Source organism: Patagioenas fasciata, chromosome 2 (genome assembly GCF_037038585.1).
Source record: "Patagioenas fasciata isolate bPatFas1 chromosome 2, bPatFas1.hap1, whole genome shotgun sequence".
Taxonomy (NCBI): Eukaryota; Metazoa; Chordata; class Aves; order Columbiformes; family Columbidae; genus Patagioenas; species Patagioenas fasciata.
This window is the reverse complement of record NC_092521.1, coordinates 1,110,546-1,131,763: the sequence shown is the minus strand read 5'-3', so window position 1 is coordinate 1,131,763 and position 21,218 is coordinate 1,110,546. Positions and strand designations below refer to the sequence as shown.

The 21,218-nt window shown below is 58.0% G+C and overlaps 1 protein-coding gene across 1 annotated transcript in view; it reads right to left on the bottom strand.

Moving 5' to 3' along the window:
- The window catches only part of HSF1 (heat shock transcription factor 1), a 70,771-nt gene that overhangs the window by 7,554 nt on the left and 41,999 nt on the right, over positions 1-21,218 (bottom strand). The window contains exons 5-9 of the mRNA XM_065830187.2: positions 15,090-15,165; positions 14,676-14,737; positions 13,404-13,500; positions 5,343-5,479; positions 4,304-4,537 (exon numbers count right to left, since the gene is read on the bottom strand). Coding sequence (XP_065686259.1) covers positions 4,304-4,537; positions 5,343-5,479; positions 13,404-13,500; positions 14,676-14,737; positions 15,090-15,165 — 606 coding nt within the window. The remainder of the gene's footprint in view (positions 1-4,303; positions 4,538-5,342; positions 5,480-13,403; positions 13,501-14,675; positions 14,738-15,089; positions 15,166-21,218) is intronic.

Genomic DNA, 21,218 nt, shown 5'->3' with positions numbered 1-21,218 from the left:
AGGGGATGAAAAGCAGCTCAGCCCCCGCTGGCCACGGATTCCACCACGCGACGCCAATTTTTAGCCCGTTCCCCGTTGCTATCCCGGCGATAGGGTTGGAAAGCGGAACGGAGCGCGGCGTTTTGCCAGCGGCCGCGGGGATGCTGAGCCTGGCTGTGATCGGTGCAGCGAGGAAGAGGAGCGAGCTCGGCCATCTGTGCGGTGCGAGCCAAGCTGCAAAACACAAGCACAAGAGATGGGGTTTGGAAGGCTCACAAACCAGGTCTTTCGGGAGGGAAGTGCTGGTTATGCTCAAAGACAGGAGCGTGGTGCAGGATGCTGGAGGTGAAGCGGCGCGGACGCTGCGCTCGCAAAGTGGTTCCGAGATAGTGGAATTGTTGTTAACAACAAAAAACCCAACACACAAACACGGGGTCCTGCGAAAGCACCTGGGGACAGAGCAGGCTCGCTACAGAGCGGGTTCATTACAGCACAGGCTCGTTACAGCACGGGTTCGTTACAGTGCAGGTTCATTACAGCACAGGTTCGTTACAGCACAGCCAAGCTCAGGGAGCAGCTTCTCAGCAGGACGAGCCACTCCAGGTGAGGGTCTGCAGGGTGGCACTGACACAGGGACCGTTGTCACTGTCACCGTCACCCCCGAGCGAGGCTCTGGGAGGACGCTGGCGCAGCACTGACAGCGCCTGCTGCCCGTGGGATGCGTGTTTTACATTGATAACGTCGGTGTCCGTGTTTTTCGGCACGCTGCGGGCTTTGGCTCCTGGAAAGGGCTCCTGGGGGTGGTGGACAATGTCTGGTGACACCGTGCGGCGTTTCAGGCAGACATTGCCTCTCATTGCCCGCCGGTGGGGCCGTCACCTGCTGCTGGAATGTTCACGAGGGGTGATCCTCGGTTCGGGTGGAATTCCCTCGGACAAAGGGTGTCTTGTGGAAGAAATACCAGCCGGCGGGGCCCACAAAGGGGCCCTGTGCACCGCGACCTGCGGCCCCGCGCGCTGCTCGTCTCCAGTACATCTGAGAACAACTGAAATGTGCCTCGTGATGAAAAGCAGGTATTGCCGGGTGTTGTTGGCAGGTTGTCAGAGCCTGGGGTGAGCGAGCAGTGGTCGGGCGGCCCTGTCGTGCTGTGCACTCACCCACCGCCTGTGAACACCGCCCTGGTACCTGTGGCTCACCCTGACCAGCAAATGCCGGGGAATGTCCATCCTCTCTGCTCTGCCCTGGGGAGACCACACCGGGAATATTGTGTCCAGTTGTGGCCCCTCAGCTCCAGAAGGACAGGGAACTGCTGCAGAGAGTCCAGCGCAGCCACCAAGATGCTGGAGGGAGTGGAGCATCTCCCGTGGGAGGAAAGGCTGAGGGAGCTGGGGCTCTGGAGCTGGAGAAGAGGAGACTGAGGGGGGACTCATTCCTGGGGATCAATATGGAAAGGGGCAGTGTCAGGAGGATGGAGCCAGGCTCTGCTGGGTGACACCCAGTGACAGGACAAGGGGCAATGGGTGCAAACTGGAACACAGGAGGTTCCACTGCAAGAGGAGAAGCAACTTGTTGGGGGTGAGGGTGTCAGAGCCTGGCCCAGGCTGCCCAGGGAGGTTGTGGAGTCTCCTTCTCTGCAGACATTCAAACCCGCCTGGACCCCTTCCTGTGGAACCTCAGCTGGGTGTTCCTGCTCCGGGGGGGTTGCGCTGGATGGGCTTTGAGGTCCCTTCAACCCCTGACATCCTGGGATTGTGTGATTCTAGGTGAGGTGCTGCCCTGTCAAACCAGCTCACTGCCAGCGCCTCAGTCAGCAACTCCTCCCTTCCATGGTTCGGTGTCTGCGCAATTCGTGCTCTGGTCATTCCAGCTCCTGCTGGGCACCCACAGCTCATGGGTGGTTTGGGATGATGGAATCAAGGAATGGTTTGCGTTGGAAAAGGAGCTTCCAGGATCACCCGGTCCAACCTCAGGGACTTTTCACCAGCTCCGGGTGCTCAGAGCCCCGTCCAGCCTGGCCTGGGATGTCTCAGGATGGTTCATCCACACCGCTCTGGGAACCTGGGCCAGGTTCTCACCACCCTTCCTTATATCCAGCCTGAATCTCCCTCCTTTAGTTAAAACCATCACGCCTTGTCCTATGGAAACAGGCCCTGCTGAAAAGTCTGTCCCCACCTTCATTATCAGCTCCCTTTAATTACTGGGAGATGCAATAATGTCTCCCCAGGGGCTCCCAGGGCTGCTCTGCTCCGGCACACACGGGTGGCTCTGGTGACATCGGGAAAGGAGCCGGGAACACCGAGCTTCTCCGAGCTTATATCCCCCTGCCATAACGGGACACAGGGAGTTCAGTACCCCCAACGAACAGGTGCGGTGCTGAGGCACAAATCTGGTCCCATCCAAACCCAGGGGAGCACGGATTCCTTGTGCAATTTACACTTCGCCCCCCAGTCCGTGTGGCGGGGACAGGTTTGCTGTTCGGTGGTCACGCTCTGTCCAGCGCTGGGTGCCCGTTGTGCTCCAGACTCCTGGGGCGAACAGGATGGATCCACCTCCGGGAACCCTCACGGGGTGCAGTCCTTCCTTCTGCAACGTCAAGAGGCGGGAGAAGCACAGTGTTGTCTGCAAAATGTGGGAGCACCAACCATGAGCAAGCACAAGCCTTTCTGTTCAAATGGTCCTAAGAAGCTTCTAAGGCTGGAGCGGAGTCTCCACGGGGGCATGGGGAATGTTTTGTGTGTCCTTTGCTTCTGCACGGCCCTGAGTGACTCAGAGCCGCACTCCATGGTGTTTCCTTTTCCATGTTTATTACCTTTATATGGCCAGGTTCAGCCTCTGATGAGCTGCACAATAAAACCAGTCTCTTTGTAAGGCCGGCAGGTATCGGTGGGACGGACTGCGAGGCCCTGGGTGGGTCTGTAAATTGGTGAAGCTCCAAATGTCTCCAAGGATGGGAGGATGGAGGGAGCCGGTGTTTCTGGCCTCTGCACAACTGCGGGGGTTTTAATGCAGCGAACGAAGGGATCGCGGAGCTCAGCTGACGCTGCACTCACCGTGAAATGGTAAAGCGAGAGGGCTCTTGGCACAGCTTTTGTGGCTACAGCTCCGCAAAGCGACGCGCTGACACAACCGATGGGGAGAAGGGCGCGAGGTGCTGTCACCCCCCTGGTTGTGAGTCCGGAGCAGCGCTCGGCCGCCCGCCCACACCCTCAGACCAACGGCGTCTGCTCCAAACCGCCTTTCTGCTGCAAGGACGCAAAGTCTGGCCTGCCGCTCCGAGGAAAAGCCTGAACTCCACCACTGTTCTCCCCAGAACCCAGAGAGAACGGGGGCTGAGATCTGAGAACCGAGCCGAGATCTCAACACGGCCAGGGGAGAAGCTCCTGGCACTTGGATACGGACAAAAAGCTTTCTGGTTTTTCATCCAGCGCTTGCAGTTGCATCCGCGAGCACTGTGTGGTGGTAAAAGACGTAAGACCGCACATCTGAGCCCCCATCAGAAGTCACCCAGCTCCCCGCCTGCCACCCACTGAGCCCGGCCTAAGTCTGCCACAAGCTCTGCCCCGTGAGACAGGGCTGGGTGAGAACGTGTTCACCACAACTGGAGCCAGGCGGGCAATTACAGAGTGTCCTGAGCTGGAGGGACCCACAGGATCGTTGGTTCCAGCTCCTGTCCCTGCACAGCTCACCCCGTGTGTCTGAGGACGGTGTCCAGTGTCTTCTTGAACACTGTCAGGTTGGGCTGTGACACCTCCCTGGGAGCCTGTTCAGTGTCCAGCACCTCTGGGTGAAGAACCTTTGCCTCATGTCCCACTGACCCCCCCTGGCACATCTGCTGCCGTTCCCTGGGCTCTGTCACTGTCACAGAGAAGAGCTCACCCTGTCCCTCCTGCTCCTGCTGAGGAAGCTGTAACTGCAAACAACAGCTTATACAATTATAGAATCGTTTTGGCTGGAAAAGACCCTCAAGGTCATCGATCCACCCATAACCCACCCCGGCACTGCGCCCTGTCCTGAGAACCTCCTGTCCGTCTGTCCAGCCCTCCAGGGCTGGTGACTCCAGCACTGCCCTGGGCAGCCTGTTCCAATGCCCCACAGCCCTTGGGGGAAGAAATTGTTCCCACATCCAACCTCAACCTCCCCTGGGCAACTTGAGGCCGTTTCCTCTGCTCCTGGCGCTTGTTCCTGGGGAGCAGAGCTCGACCCCCCTGGCTCCAAGTTCCTTTCAGGCAGTTCAGAGAGCGAGCGGCTGCGCTGGCTCCCAACCCAGCTGCAGCGCCTGTGGCCGCGGGGCCGGCAGCGGAGCCAGTGTCCCTGTGTCACTTACTTGTCGAGGCAGGCGACGCTGAGGCACTTTTCGGGGGGCGGGGGCTGCGGGGCGCTGTCGCCGGCGGCCGCGGTGGTGCTGCTGGGGTCGTTCTCCTGTAGGATGGAGTCGATGAAGGTGGAGGGGGACAGCGGGGTCTCCACGGCCGGGGGGTTCCCCGGGCTGGCCTCCTCGATCTGGGGGCTGCGGGTGGGACTGGGGGGTTCCTCTTTGATACGGACCACGGGGCTGCTCCTGCGGGAGACACAGAACGGGTAAAGAACTCACCCCGCCGTGCCGGTTTTATGGGACGTGCTGGTTTTACGGGAAGGGAAAGCAGGGCCTTCGGGCTGCCCTGGTTTTGCAGATGAATCCTTTACCGCCCCAACTCGCGGATTTGGGGGTGGGAGAGGCACAATTAGTCCCGCTGGAAAGGGCCCAGCTAAGGCAGGACCGAGCAAAGGGCCCAAAAGCAAACATATGGTCTGTATCTGAGAGCCAGTGCTCCTGGCACAGGGTAGTAAAGGTAATAAAGGCGTTTGTGGGTGGTTCGGTGCCAATGGCAGAATAAGCTATTAAAGAGGAACAAAAAGGGAATCATCCCTGAGACATCCAGGCCAGGCTGGACGGGGCTCTGAGCACCCTGAGCTGGTGAAGATGTCCCTGTCATGGCAGGGGTGGCACTGGGTGACATTTGAAGGTCCCTCCAACCCAAACCATCCGTGATTCTGTGACACTGATAACTGGATGGAGCAGACAGGCCAAGGAAGGCGGTTTCCTCGTGGAAACCAGACCATGTTCACCCAGGACAGTTCCACACTAGACGGGGCAGGGAAAGGAGTGAGTGTCGCATGGAATGAACAAACCCAGAGCTGAACAGAAGCACACGTGCGAGGGGCAGGCCCAACGTCCCGGTCAGGCACCCAAACCCCGTCCCAGGGGCTCACGGGAGATTCTGAGCAGAACAGGCGCGTTTTAGTGGTGTTTGGCTACGCGGCTCCTTGGCAAACACACTCTCCTGATGCAGGTAAGCTCGGCTTTTGGGAGAGCAGCACCGCACCTTTCGTCCAGGCTGTCGCTGGGAGACGCCGAAGGGCTGGACTGGGCGAGCTCGGTCACGTCTGAGATGATGGGACCGGAGTTGGCTGAAGAGTCCGGGGAGTAGAGGTTGGAGCCGCTGTATGCTGGGGAAGAAGCCTGCAATGACAATCGCAGCATTGGCGCTGGGCAGCGCTGGGCACGGGCCGCACGCTGTCCCCTGCCTGGGGACACCGGGGTCCAACTCCCACCCACGACGGGCGACTTGACGCGATGCCTAGAAATACATTATCGCCAACCCAAAGCACTGTTGAAAGTAAAAAGTGGGTGTCTGTCCTCTAAGCTTCATTTGCTGGGAAATAACCGAATTTAAGAACCAAAAGTATCGCATTATTTTTCAGGATCGTTCACGCTTTAGCGGCCCAGGTTTCGAGCTTTCTCCTAATAAAACCCCATTCTTTTATTCTCAAATAAAAGCTGCAATTCGCATGACTGACACCTAGAGATGTAAGAAATACAAAGATTCGGACACTGCCAGCAGGTGAAACGGCTGCGTTTTGACATCGCTCTCGTTAAGGAGCAAATTAACGGGGAGACTTGAGTGAGCTGAATGGGCTCTGTGTGCATCAGCTCCTGTCAGCACGGACACGAGGGGAACCCCAGAGGAGAAGATGCACCCATGGGTGCTGGGAACCAGGCGGGACGTGGAGAACCCCCCGGCCCTTCCTCACTCCACAAAGATCCCGGCCTGGCTCCACTTTCAGCTTTGCTCCTGGAATTTGGCTCAGCCTGATCACCATGCGGTGGGACCACAGTGCAGACACTGCCCCTCGCAACCTCAGGATTCACAGAGTCACAGAACGGACTGGGTTGGAAAAGCCCTCCGAGATCATCCAGTCCAACCCTCGGTCCAACTCCAGTCCATTGACCAGATCATGGCACTAAGCGCCATGGCCAATCTCAGCTTAAAAACCTCCATGGCCGGTGAGTCCAGCACCTCCCTGGGCAGCCATTCCAATGCTGACCACTCTCTCTGCACAGAATTGCTTTCTCATCTCCAGCCTCAATTTCCCCTGGCAGAGTTTAAGCCCATGCCCCCTTGTCCTATTGCTGAGTGCCTGGGAGAAGAGCCCAATCCCCCCTGGCTAGAACTGCCCTTCAGGTCGTTCTAGAGAGTGCTGAGCTCACCTCTAAGCCTCCTCTGCTCCAGACTGAACAAGCCCAGCTCCCTCAGCCTCTCCCCATAGGGCTTGTGCTCAAGTCCCTTCCCCAGTCTTGTTGCTCTTCTCTGGACCCGCTCCAGCACTTCAATCTCTTTCCTGAGCTGAGGGGCCCAGAACTGAACACAATACTCCAGGTGTGGCCTCCCCAATGCAGAGCACAGGGGAAGGATCACTGCCCTGCTCCTGCCGACTACGCCATTTTTGGTACAGGACAGGACACCATTGGCCTTCTTGGCCACCTGGGCACACCGTTGGTTCATGTTGAGCTTCCTGTCCATTAGTCCCCCCAGGTCCCTTTCAGCCACTCTGTGCCAGCCTGGAGCGCTGCAGGGGGTTGTTGTGGCCAAAGTGCAGGACCCGCCACTTGGCCTTGTTGAACTTCATCCCATTGGAACGGGCCCATGTTTCCAGTCTACCCAGATCCCTGTGCAGAGCCCTCCTGCCTTCCAGCAGCTCCACACTCCCCCTCAAAATATTCAAAATAAATACTAAACCAATCAAAAATACCAGCCCGACGAGTTGCGCAGGACCCATGTCGGGTCTGTCGGGTCAGGACCAGCCCGTCCCTCACCCCACCAAGGTCTCGAGTTGCGTTAACACTCTCATTGCGAAAACACATTATTTTTGCTGTGAAAGCAGGATTCCGGCAGCGTTGGGATCCAGCAGGGCCTTGGCAGCCCGCTCTGAGAAATCACCCAAATCGTTTTGCAGGGCTGTTTGGAGGTGAAAATCACCAGGGCTGGCGCACGAGCAAAGCCGAGCGCCTGTGTTTCCCATCCTGGGACAGGCTGGGGGTGCTGAGCGAGCTGCCGGTGGGGCTGCGTGAGAACAAAGGCGCTTAGAGCCGAGATCAGAGAGGAGCGGAGCTGGACGGGGAACACAGGGCTGGCGCAGAGGGTGGGTGGGCAGCAGGGAGCAATTTGGCGGCGCCAGATACTGCGGTGCTCGGCTAAAAAGCTCCCCAGGATCACTGGGTGTGGGGAACCGGTGGCTTCAATGCTGTCCCGGTGGGACATCCTGCGGTGACACAGCCAGGACATCCCCATGACCATGAGCCAGCACCGGGCCCTTGTGGCCAGGAAGCCAATGGGACCTGGGGTGGGTTAGAAGGGGGTGGTCAGTAGGTCAGAGAGGTTCTCCTGCCCCTCTGCTCTGCCCTGGGGAGACCACACCTGGAATCTTGTGTCCAGTTGTGGCCCCTCAGCTCCAGAAGGACAGGGAACTGCTGGAGAGAGTCCAGCGCAGCCACCAAGATGCTGGAGGGAGTGGAGCATCTCCCGTGTGAGGAAAGGCTGAGGGAGCTGGGGCTCTGGAGCTGGAGGAGAGGAGACTGAGGGGGGACTCATTGCTGGGGATCAATATGGAAAGGGGCAGTGTCAGGAGGATGGAGCCAGGCTCTGCTGGGTGACAGCCAGTGACAGGACAAGGGGCAATGGGTGCAAACTGGAACACAGGAGGTTCCACTGCAAGAGGAGAAGCAACTTGTTGGGGGTGAGGGTGTCAGAGCCTGGCCCAGGCTGCCCAGGGAGGCTGTGGAGTCTCCTTCTCTGCAGACATTCAAACCCCCTGGACCCCTTCCTGTGGAACCTCAGCTGGGTGTTCCTGCTCCGGGGGGGTTGCACTGGATGAGCTTTGAGGGCCCTTCAACCCCTGACATTCTGGGATTCTGTGATCCCCGTGGTGACACAGCCAGGAGGTCCCTGCAGTGACACAACCAGGACATCCCTGCGGTGACACGGCCAGGACATCCCCGCGGTGACACAACCAGGACATCCCTGCGGTGACACGGCCAGGACGTCCCTGCAGTGACATGGTCAGGATGTCCCTGCAGTGACACGGACATTGGTGACATGGCCAGGACGTCCCTGCGGTGACACAGCCATGATGTCCATGCGGTGACATGGCCAGGACATCCCTGTGGTGATAAGGCCAGGACATCCCTGCAGTGACACAGCCAGGACACCCCCGTGGTGACATGGCCAGGATACCCCTGCAGTGACACAGCCAGGACATCCCTGTGGTGACACAGCCAGGACATCCCTGCAGTGACACAGCCAGGACATCCCTGTGGTGACACGGCCAGGACATCCCTGTGGTGACAAGGCCAGGACGTCCCTGCAGTGACATGGCCAGGATGTCCCTGCAGTGACACAGCCAGGACATCCCTGCAGTGACACAGCCAGGACATCCCTGTGGTGACACGGCCAGGACATCCCTGTGGTGACAAGGCCAGGACGTCCCTGCAGTGACATGGCCAGGATGTCCCTGCAATGACAGGACATTGGTGACATGGCCAGGACATCCCTGCAGTGACACAGCCAGGACATCCCTGTGGTGACACGGCCAGGACATCCCTGTGGTGACAAGGCCAGGACGTCCCTGCAGTGACATGGCCAGGATGTCCCTGCAATGACAGGACATTGGTGACATGGCCAGGACATCCCTGCTGTGACACAGCCATGATGTCCATGCGGTGACACGGCCAGCACACCCCTGCAGTGACACGGACGTTGGTGGCACGGCGAGGACGTCCCTGCGGTGACACAGCCAGGACATCCCTGTGGTGGCATGACCAGGACTGTGCCCCAGAATCAGGGCCAGGTTTTATATCGCGGCAGCAAAATAACAGGAAATATTAAGATAAATCATAAACTAAGGCTGAGCTCCGCTCCCAGCTGCAAAGCCTGGACTAGAGCAGCGCCAGAGGGTCAGGATCGAGCAGCACGCTGGTTCACGCAGCAGCTTTGGTCCAGAACAACCAGCTGCCTTTCCCAGGCCAAACTGAGAGAAATGGCCCAAATTTCGGTGGTGCCGTTTCCCAGGCGTCTGAAACCAAAACCACCGCGCCAGGACACGAGATGCAGCCCATGAGCACCGGCCCGGGGTGACGAACGCGAGCGGGGCCGTTTGCCGCGGGCTGTGAGCGCCGGGCCAGGCGGGCAGAGCCACAAGCGAGGCTTTTGGGCTCCAGGGCACGGGGAGACTGTTACAGAGCTGGCGGTGAGTCAGGCCCAGGCTGAGACCGGCTCGCGGTGACATGGATGGTCCTCGGTGCTCAGAGCCTCGGGTGGTGTGACAACAACAGCGATGCGGTGTGACAACAACAGGGCTGCGGTGCGACAACAACAGGGATGCGGTGTGACAACAACAGGGCTGCGGTGCGACAACAACAGGGATGCGGTGCGACAACAACAGGGATGCGGTGTGACAACAACAGGGATGCGGTGTGACAACAACAGGGATGTGGTGTGACAACAACAGGGCTGCGGTGCGACAACAACAGGGATGCGGTGCGACAACAACAGGGATGCGGTGTGACAACAACAGGGATGTGGTGTGACAACAACAGGGATGTGGTGTGACAACAACAGGGCTGCGGTGCGACAACAACAGGGATGCGGTGTGACAACAACAGGGATGCGGTGTGACAACAACAGGGATGTGGTGTGACAACAACAGGGCTGCAGTGTGACAACAGGGCTGCGGTGTGACAACAACAGGGATGCGGTGTGACAACAACAGGGATGTGGTGTGACAACAACAGGGCTGCGGTGTGACAACAACGGGGATGCGGTGTGACAACAACAGGGCTGCGGTGTGACAACAACAGGGATGCGGTGTGACAACAACAGGGCTGCGGTGTGACAACAACAGGGATGTGGTGTGACAACAACAGGGCTGCGGTGTGACAACAACAGGGCTGCGGTGTAACAACAACAGGGATGTGGTGTGACAACAACAGGGCTGCGGTGTGACAACAACAGGGCTGCGGTGTGACAACAACAGGGATGCGGTGTGACAACAACAGGGCTGCGGTGTGACAACAACAGGGATGTGGTGTGACAACAACAGGGATGTGGTGTGACAACAACAGGGCTGCGGTGTGACAACAACAGGGATGCGGTGTGACAACAACAGGGCTGCGGTGTGACAACAACAGGGATGTGGTGTGACAACAACAGGGATGTGGTGTGACAACAACAGGGATGCGGTGCGACAACAACAGTGATGTGGTGTGACAACAACAGGGCTGCGGTGTGACAACAACAGGGATGTGGTGTGACAACAACAGGGATGCGGTGCGACAACAACAGTGATGTGGTGTGACAACAACAGGGCTGCGGTGTGACAACAACAGGGATGTGGTGTGACAACAACAGGGATGCGGTGTGACAACAACAGTGATGTGGTGTGACAACAACAGGGCTGCGGTGTGACAACAACAGGGTTGTGGTGTGACAACAACAGGGATGCGGTGTGACAACAACAGGGATGCGGTGTGACAACAACAGGGATGTGGTGTGACAACAACAGGGATGCGGTGTGACAACAACAGGGATGTGGTGTGACAACAACAGGGCTGCGGTGTGACAACAACAGGGATGCGGTGTGACAACAACAGGGATGTGGTGTGACAACAACAGGGCTGCGGTGTGACAACAACAGGGATGTGGTGTGACAACAACAGGGATGCGGTGTGACAACAACAGGGATGCGGTGTGACAACAACAGGGATGCGGTGTGACAACAACAGTGATGCGGTGTGACAACAACAGGGATGCGGTGTGACAACAACAGGGATGCGGTGCGGGTACCGAGAGGCAAAGGGAAACGGCAGCGTGAGCGACACTGCTGCCTCCTCAGGCCTGGGAGCCAACTCAGGCCTAGGAGGGGACTCAGGCTCAGGAGGGGACTCAGGCCTAGGAGCGTACTCAGGCTTAGGAGGTGACTCAGGCTTAGGAGTGGACTCAGGCTTAGGAGCGGACTCAGGCTTAGGAGTGGACTCAGGCTTAGGAGGTGACTCAGGCTTAGGAGCGGACTCAGACTTAGGAGCAGACTCAGGCTTAGGAGCAGACTGAGGCCTAGGAGCTGACTCAGGCTTAGGAGCTGACTCAGGCCTAGGAGTGGACTGAGTGGACTGAGCCAACTCAGGCCTAGGAGCCAAATCAGGCTTAGGAGTGGACTCAGGCTTAAGAGCCAACTCAGGCTTAGGAGCCGACTCAGGCTTAGGAGCTGATTCAGGCTTTGGAGTGGACTGAGTGGACTGAACCAACTCAGGCCTAGGAGCCAACTCGGGCCTAGGAGCAGGCTTAGGAGCAGACTTGGGTTTAGGAGAAGACTCAGGCTTAGGAGCAGACTCAGGCTTAGGCTGAGCAGGCTCAGCACACACAGGCCTAGGAGCGAGTGTGTAGCTCATTTGAAGGGTTCAGTGCTTGGGAGCAACTCCTTGTGTTCCTGGGGCACTGAGCAGCGCAGCGGGAAGCGCATCAAAAACATGGGAGAACGTAGAGAAAAGCTCAGGATTACTGGGACCCAGCAGCAGTGGGAAGGACATAGAGAAAAGCTCAGGATTACTGGGACCCAGCAGCAGTGGGAAGGACATAGAGAAAAGCTCAGGATTACTGGGACCCAGCAGCAGTCAGGACATAGAGAAAAGCTCAGGATTACTGGGGTCCAGCAGCAGTGGGAAGGACATAGAGAAAAGCTCAGGATTACTGGGACCCAGCAGCAGTGGGAAGGACATAGAGAAAAGCTCAGGATTACTGGGGTCCAGCAGCAGTGGGAAGCACAGTCCAGTGCACACATTTCCGGAGACTCCTCCTAGAGCGCTGTCACCATGAGGCCACCTCCTGCAGATGTTCACGCACCATCACGAGGCCACGCTCTGATCAACACCCACACCCACCCATGAACTTGCTTGCTCTGGACTACACGCTGAGGACGTCTTCACCTCCAAAGCCACCGCCTGCTCCCTCTTCTCAGGGCTTTAACGCCACAGCCTTGGGGACATCGGGGACTACTGGGTGCACACGCAGCCCTTGGCTTTGCTCCGCTCATCCCGCCTCGGGCCTGGTGTCCACAGACACGATTCGGCACCCATCACTTGGGAATCTGCTGCTCCAGGCCTGTGTGTGCGCCAGGCTCAGCGCCAGGCACCTGCCCGGGCTCAAAGGAGGCTTCTTGGAGAGAATAACACTAATTAACCACGGTCACACGTTAATTGGGGAATATGAGCAAATGTAGAGCAGGGACTGGCTGACGTCAGATGGGACAAAACCAAACCGTGGACCGAGGCAGCCGATGTAACAGAGCACGCAGGCACCGCTTCGACCCAGCTCTGCTTTCAGAGGAACTGATTCGCGGTTTGTCCTCCCCATGCCCAGCACAGGTTCGGTCACTGCCCTGGTCCCCTGGCCACCCCAGTGCTGGTCCCAGCCAGGATGCTGTGGCCTCTTGGCCACCTGGGCACCCGCTGGCTCATGTTCAGCCGCTGGCACCAACACCCCCAGCTCCTTTTCTTCTCCAGCCGCTCTTCCCCAGCTGCAGCGTCCATGGGGTTGTTGTGACCCCCGTGCAGGACACGGCACTTGGCCTTGGTGACCCTCAGCCCATTGGCCTCAGCCCATTGATGCAGCCCCCTCTGTACGGCCATCCCACCCTCCAGCACATCAGCACTGCACCCAACCTGGTGTCACCTGCAAACTGGGGGCGCACTCGATCCCCTCACCCAGACCATTGATAAAGAGATCAAACAGAACTGGCCCCAGTGCTGAGCCCTGGGGAACAAACCCTGTGATCGGCCAACAACGGGGTTTGGCTCCGTTCACCACAGCTCTCTGGGCCCGGGCTTTGCTGAACAAAACAAAGCGGCTGTGAGCGAGCAGTTGTACAAAGGTGGATGAGCCATCCCTGAGACATCCCAGGCCAGGCTGGATGGGGTCTGAGCACCCTGAGCTGGTGAAATGTCCCTGCTCATGGCAGGGGTGGCACTGGGGGGCTGGGAAGGTCCCTCCAACCCATCCCATGGTCCCTCCCCACGGAGCCGGGTCCTCGTCCCGTGGCGTGCAGGACGTACTTACTGCATACGGGGAAGAGCCGTGGACGTGCTCCAGGGAGTACTGGCGACTGTACTTGGGCATGGAATGTGCTGAACTGCTGTCGTTCAACATCAGGGGGCTGCAAAACATTCCCAAACAGCACAGGAGTCACCGCGCCGCCGGCTCCGGCTCTCGGGCATCACCTCCCCAAAACCGGGTAACCTGCGCCCACCCTGGGGGATCGGGCACAACCGCGGCCAGGTCTGGGTGTCCAGGGACAGGGGGTGGGTGTCTGGGTACAGCACAGCCCCCGATACAGAGGAACACACCGAGCCCCTGGGCGAGGTTTTGCGAGTCGCTTGAGCAGAAATGTAAAAGCTCGGGTCTCGGAGGACGTGTTTATAGTCCCCGGTCACCTCCTGCATTGTCAGGGCTCTGCTCGGCCGCCCCGCTCCACAGCCAGCTGCTCCGGAGATGGATTACGCGTGGTCAGCGGGGACTCGACCGCTGCTGGGGCCCTTTTCATGGACTCGGGTACTGCGGAGAGTCGCTCTCTCCTTCCGAGATAAATCATTCCGGCACGTCTTGGGACATTATCACCATCTAAACCACTGTCTTCATTAATACTAATCAAGCCCGCTGTGGTGCTGTCTGCCATATGGCGCTGCCGGGCACAGCTCGCGCACAAAAGGACACACGGCAGTCAGCGCCTGTTCACACGTGAACGAGAGCCAGGAATGGGGCGAACGAGGAGCCCGTCCCACGGGCCGGGACGGCAGGAGCGGGACCTGGGGGTGTCCGATGGGGACAACAGGGCAACGGAGGGGGGGATGATGGCGCTACAGCGCAATCCTGGGACAAAACCATGGAACTGTTAAAGGGTCAAAGCAAATTAACCCTGGAATGTTCTTAATCGCTAAGGGTGCTGAATGGTACAAGGAGCGAGGGGTAAACCAGTCCTCAGGATGTTTGAGGACCGGCTGTGAGGGCGCCGGAGCAGCCTGGGACGGGTGCTGCGCCGTGCCCGTTTCGGTGTGCCGACACAACCCCGCGGCAGCGCCGAGGGGCTGCTCCGGTAGCGGTGCTCAGCACAGCGCTGAGCCACCTCGGTTCTGCTCGGGGCTACGTGGCCTGCGTGCCAAACCCTCCTCGGTACCAGTGGCATGGTGGCATTAACTGGTTTTGGCTGAAGCGAGTACAAGGAGGCTCCCACGTCCCCCTGGCCAGGCTGCCATAGGACACAGAGCTCTGGGGACCCTCCCTTTATTCTTTCAGACAGGGAATCACTATCTGGAGGTAGAAACGCAGACTTACATCTTCCTCTTCACCCCAAGGATACGGTTGGATTGCACCAATGAAATCAAAAACTGGATGAGCTGTGAGGAGACAAAAGGAAAAGCTGTTAGGGTGTGGATAAGCATGGAGAGAAACAGCTCGGGGTGCTGGGTGCCCATGCTCGGAGCACAAGGCTGATGGCAGCCCTGAGCACTATGGTGACGGTCAAGGGTAAACCCACGACCGAACTGGGCACCGCAACACTGGCACCCCAAACCCAGCTTCTCCCCGCCGCATTTCCACAATCCCACAGTAACAGGATGGAAACACAGCGATCAAAGCTGGTTTGGAACAGAATCAACGGCACCGCGTCCCGAGCGCCTCGGCCGGTCGCTCCGTCTCCATGTCCACACACGCTGAGCGTCCCGACCCTTTCATATGGAAGAGCTTTACCTTATTGACGACCTTCTGCTGCTGCGCGTGCTTCTGCCGCAGGCTGGCGACCTCCCGCCACAGCGCCTCGTTCTCGCTGCAAGACAGGAAACGCCGTCAGCGCGCCCAACACGCCGGGGCACCGCGCCGGGGACGCAACGGAGCGCGCGCGGCTCCAGGAACAGCCGTGTACATGTGGGGGTAACGCGGAGCTCGCGCGGCTCCAGGAACAGCCGTGTACATGTGGGGGTAACGCGGAGCTCGCGCGGCTCCAGGAACAGCCGTGTACATGTGGGGGTAACGCGGAGCTCGCGCGGCTCCAGGAACAGCCGTGTACATGTGGGGTAACGCGGAGCTCGCGCGGCTCCAGGAACAGCCGTGTACATGTGGGGTAACGCGGAGCTCGCGCGGCTCCAGGAACAGCCGTGTACATGTGGGGGTAACGCGGAGCTCGCGCGGCTCCAGGAACAGCCGTGTACATGTGGGGGTAACGCGGAGCTCGCGAGGCTCCAGGAACAGCCGTGTACATGTGGGGGTAACGCGGAGCTCGCGCGGCTCCAGGAACAGCCGTGTACATGTGGGGGTAACGCGGAGCTCGCGCGGCTCCAGGAACAGCCGTGTACATGTGAGGGTAACGCGGAGCTCGCGCGGCTCCAGGAACAGCCGTGTACATGTGAGGGTAACGCGGAGCTCGCGCGGCTCCAGGAACAGCCGTGTACATGTGGGGGTAACGCGGAGCTCGCGCGGCTCCAGGAACAGCCGTGTACATGTGAGGGTAACGCGGAGCTCGCGCGGCTCCAGGAACAGCCGTGTACATGTGAGGGTAACGCGGAGCTCGCGCGGCTCCAGGAACAGCCGTGTACATGTGGGGTAACGCGGAGCTCGCGCGGCTCCAGGAACAGCCGTGTACATGTGGGGGTAACGCGGAGCTCGCGCGGCTCCAGGAACAGCCGTGTACATGTGGGGGTAACGCGGAGCTCGCGCGGCTCCAGGAACAGCCGTGTACATGTGGGGGTAACGCGGAGCTCGCGCGGCTCCAGGAACAGCCGTGTACATGTGGGGGTAACGCGGAGCTCGCGCGGCTCCAGGAACAGCCGTGTACATGTGGGGGTAACGCGGAGCTCGCGCGGCTCCAGGAACAGCCGTGTACATGTGGGGGTAACGCGGAGCTCGCGCGGTTCCAGGAACAGCCGTGTACATGTGGGGGTAACGCGGAGCTCGCGCGGCTCCAGGAACAGCCGTGTACATGTGGGGGTAACGCGGAGCTCGCGCGGCTCCAGGAACAGCCGTGTACATGTGGGGGTAACGCGGAGCTCGCGCGGCTCCAGAAACAGCCGTGTACATGTGGGGGTAACGCGGAGCTCGCGCGGCTCCAGGAACAGCCGTGTACATGTGAGGGTAACGCGGAGCTCGCGCGGCTCCAGGAACAGCCGTGTACATGTGGGGGTAACGCGGAGCTCGCGCGGCTCCAGGAACAGCCGTGTACATGTGGGGGTAACGCGGAGCTCGCGCGGCTCCAGGAACAGTCGTGTACATATGGGGGTAACGCGGAGCTCGCGCGGCTCCAGAACAGCTATGCATATGGTGATGCGGAGCTCGCGCGGCTCCGGGAACAGCCATGCACACGGTGATGCGGAGCTCGCAGCTCCAGAACAGCCATGCACACAGTAACGTGGAGCTCGCGTGGCTCCGGAACAGCTATGCACATAGTAATGTGGAGCTCGTGTGGCTCCAGAACAGCTCTGCACACAGTAACGCGGAGCTCGCCCAGCTCCAGAACAGCCATGCGCACGATAATGCGGAGCTCGCAGCTCCAGAACAGCCATGCACACGGTAACGTGGAGCTCGCGCGGCTCCAGAACAGCTCTGCACACGGCAACGTGGAGCTCACGCAGCTGCAGAACAGCCATGCACATGGTAACATGGAGCTCGCGCGGCTCCAGAACAGCCATGCACACGGTAATGCGGAGCGCGCGGCTCCAGAACAGCCATGTACACAGTAACGCGGAGCGCGTGCAGCTCCAGGAACAGCCATGTATATGGTAATGCGGAGCTCCTGGCTCCAGAACAGCCATGTACACGTGGGGGTAACGCAGAGCTCGCACAGCTCCAGGAACAGCCATGCATATGGCAACGTTGAGCTCGTGCGGCTCCAGGAACAGCCATGTACACATGGGGGTAACGCGGAGCTTGCGCGGTTCCAGAACAGCTACACACACGGTAACGTGGAGCTCGCTTGGCTCCAGGAACAGCAATGCACACGGTAACGCGGAGCTCGTGTGGCTCCAGAACAGCTCTGCACACGCAGGGGTAACGCAGAGCTTGCCCGGATACACGAGCAGGTCACATCTGCCGCGAGCCGGGACCTGGTGGGAACGTCCCCGGTGCCCGAGCTCAACCTCCTGAGCTGGCCCAGGTGCAGGCAGGGCCGCTTGTATTATATTATATAGATATCTATAAATTGGGGTCTCTAGAGACGGAGCGGAGCGAGCTCCGCAGCCCGTGGGGCCGGATGGAGCGGGGGCCTCAGGTTCCCCCTGCAGCAGCTGCTCCCAAACCCCACACGCCTCGTACAGCCCCAGATTCGGCTTTTCCACACGTACGAATGAAAACAGCAACGAGCGGGTCTGTGCGTTTGGTGAATGTAAAGGACGATGGAGAAATCAGTAATAAACCGGCAAGATTTTCTCTTGTTCTTAAAGATACTGGAGCTCCAGGGAGTCCCGAGGTGACGTGGTGCAGTTTATGTGTTTACGTGATGGCAGCACCCATAGGATCTCGGTGCCAGAGTCACTCTGCGAGGTCCCTTGTTGGGGATCTCACCACCAAGGGGCTGCGTTTCGGCTACGGAGAGGAGCGCTCAGCGCTTTCGGGAGCAATTCGGGTGTCCCCGGAGCGTGCGGACATGAGAGCGGTGCCTGGCGGGCGATGGGGCTGCCCTTGAGTTGGGGGGCGCAGATGGGTTAGCATCTCATATTGGGGGGTGCAGCTGGGTTAGCATCTTGAGTTGGGGGGTGCAGGGATGGGTTATCACCCCGTGTTGGGGGTGCAGATGGGTTACCATCTCATATTGGGGGTGCAGATGGGTTATCACCCTGTGTCAGGGGGTACAGCTGGGTTACCACCTCATATTGGGGGGTGCAGATGGGCTATAATTTCATATTTGGGGTACAGCTGAATTACTCCATGTCAGGGGGTGCAGCTGGGTTACCATCTCATATTGGGGGGTGCAGCTGAATTACCCCATGTCAGGGGTACAGATGGGTTACCATCTCATATTGGGGGGTGCAGATGGGTTATCACCCTGTGTTGGGGGTGCAGTTGAGTTATCATCTCATATTGGGGGGTGCAGCTGAGTTACCCCATATTGGGGTACAGATGGGTTACCATCTCATATTGGGGGAGGCAGTTGGGTTACCATCTCATATTGGGGGGTGCAGATGGGTTATAATTTCATATTGGGGGGTGCAGCTGAGTTACCCCATATTGGGGTACAGATGGGTTACCATCTCATATTGGGGGGTGCAGCTGGGTTACCCCATATTGGGGTACAGATGGGTTACCATCTCATATTGGGGGATGCAGCTGGGTTACCATCTCATATTGGGGGGTGCAGCTGAGTTACCCCATATTGGGGTACAGCTGAGTTATCATCTCATATTGGGGGGTGCAGATGGGTTACAGTTTCATATTGGGGGGTGCAGCTGAATTACCCCATGTCGGGGGTACAGCTGAGTTACCATCTCATATTGGGGGTGCAGCTGAGTTACCCCATGTCGGGGGTGCAGCTGGGTTACCATCTCATATTGGGGGGTGCAGATGGGTTATAATTTCATATTGGGGGTACAGCTGAATTACCCCATGTCAGGGGTACAGCTGGGTTACCATCTCATATTGGGGGGTGCAGCTGGGTTATAATTTCATATTGGGGGGTGCAGCTGAGTTACCCCATGTCAGGGGTACAGCTGGGTTACCATCTCATATTGGGGGGTGCAGCTGAGTTACCCCATATTGGGGTACAGCTGGGTTACCATCTCATATTGGGGGAGGCAGCTGGGTTATCATCTCATATTGGGGGGTGCAGCTGAATTACTCCATGTCAGGAGGTACAGCTGGGTTACCATCTCATATTGGGGGGTGCAGCTGAATTACTCCATGTCAGGAGGTACAGCTGGGTTACCATCTCATATTGGGGGGTGCAGCTGGGTTATCACGTCAAGCTGGGGGTGCAGAGATGGGTTATCATCCCGTGTCGGGGGTGCAGAGCTGGTTACCATGTCGAGCTGGGGGTGCAGAGCTGGTTACCACGCCGTGTCGGGGGTGCGGATGAGTTATCCCCCCATGCCGGGGGTGCAGCTGGGTTCCCGTGCCGTACCGGGGGGTGCAGCCGGGTGATCTCAGCTGCTCCATCGCTCCCCAGGCACCAGCTGCCAATTACGCGCCGGCAGGGGCTGCGCCGCGGCGGCGGGGAGGGGGGGCTGTAAATTAGCCATCTGAACACGCTCCCGGCTTCGCCTCGGGACACGAAAAGGCCCGTGGAGAAATCGGCGGGTCCCGGCGCCGGGAAGGGCCGAGCGCAGCCCCGGTCCCGGGGGTGGTGGCGGAGCCGGGGCCGTCCCGGCAGCGCCGGCGGCCGCACCTGAGCCGCGCAGGGGTCGTGATGGATCATGAAAGGAGAAGAAAGAAGGTGGTAACTGCTCATTAGGCGGCGGGAGAGAAACAGCTGGACACGAGGTCCCCGAAGGGTTAAACCCATCTGAGAGCGGCAAAAATACCCTTTAATACTTCTGGTTTATGAGGCAATTAAAGGCCGGCGAGGAGTTTACAAGGGCCGGTTTCAAACGTTTCATTTTGGGAGTTATTAAAGAGCTTTGAAGCGTTTTGTTCAGGCAATATTTCCCAGGCGGCCCCGCTCCGCACCTGCCTCTCCTAAAGGCGCCCGTGGGGACGGCGCGGCCCCGGGACCGGGCTGGTTCTGCTCACCCCGTAACACGGAACCGCCGCTCCAACCGGCAGAAAGGAAGGCGAGGCGGCTCTGTCCAGCTGCAGCCCCACAGCTGCACGCAGGGAGAAGGATGCGCTCGGACGGGAGCCCACCTGGGAAAACCGCACCTTCTAGGGAAGATCCGACCTGCACACGCTGCCCCGTTCGGGGCGAGTTAGTCCGAGCTCAAGTGCCACGCCTAAACTTCTAATGCACGTTTAATGTAAGCAATTGCCAACTCAAACAATGTTCACTTTTCCCTTTCATACTCACCATGATATGGTTATTCGGTTATATGGTTACGTGGTTATATGGTTACATGGTTATGTGGTTACATGGTTGTATGGTTATATGGTTAAATGGTTACATGGTTATATAGTTAAATGGTTATATGGTTACATAGTTATATGGTTAAATGGTTACATGGTTAAATGGTTAAATGGTTATATGGTTACATGGTTATATGGTTAAATAGTTAAATGGTTATATGGTTATATGGTACATGGTTATATGGTTAAATGGTTATATGGTTATATGGTTACATGGTTATATGGTTAAATGGTTATATGGTTACATGGTTATATGGTTAAAAGGTTATATGGTTACATGGTTATATGGTTAAATAGTTAAATGGTTATATGGTTATATGGTACATGGTTATATGGTTAAATGGTTATATGGTTATATGGTTACATGGTTATATGGTTACATGGTTACAAGGTTATATGGTTATTTGGTTATATGGCTATATGGCTACATGGTTATATGGTTATATGGTTACAAGGTTATATGGTTATTTGGTTCTATGGCTATATGATTATATGGTTATAAGGTTATATGGTTATTTGGTTATATGGCTATATGGTTATGTGGTTACATGGCTATATGGTTACATGGTTATGAGGTTATATGGCTATATGGTTACGTGGTTATAAGGTTATATGGCTATATGGTTATACGGTTACCAACACTGTGTAGCAAAACCAGGCTTAGTTAGAGACACCACAGAAAACAAAGCCATTTGCCTCTTAAATAGAGGAAGTGACATAATAAAGCATCAAAATCTGAAAGAAACGGGGCTGACGTGTAGAGCCACACCAGGACTGCAGCCTCTGGAAATACCCTGAGTGAACAGCAGCGATACGCTTGATCTCCCGTTCGGAAAT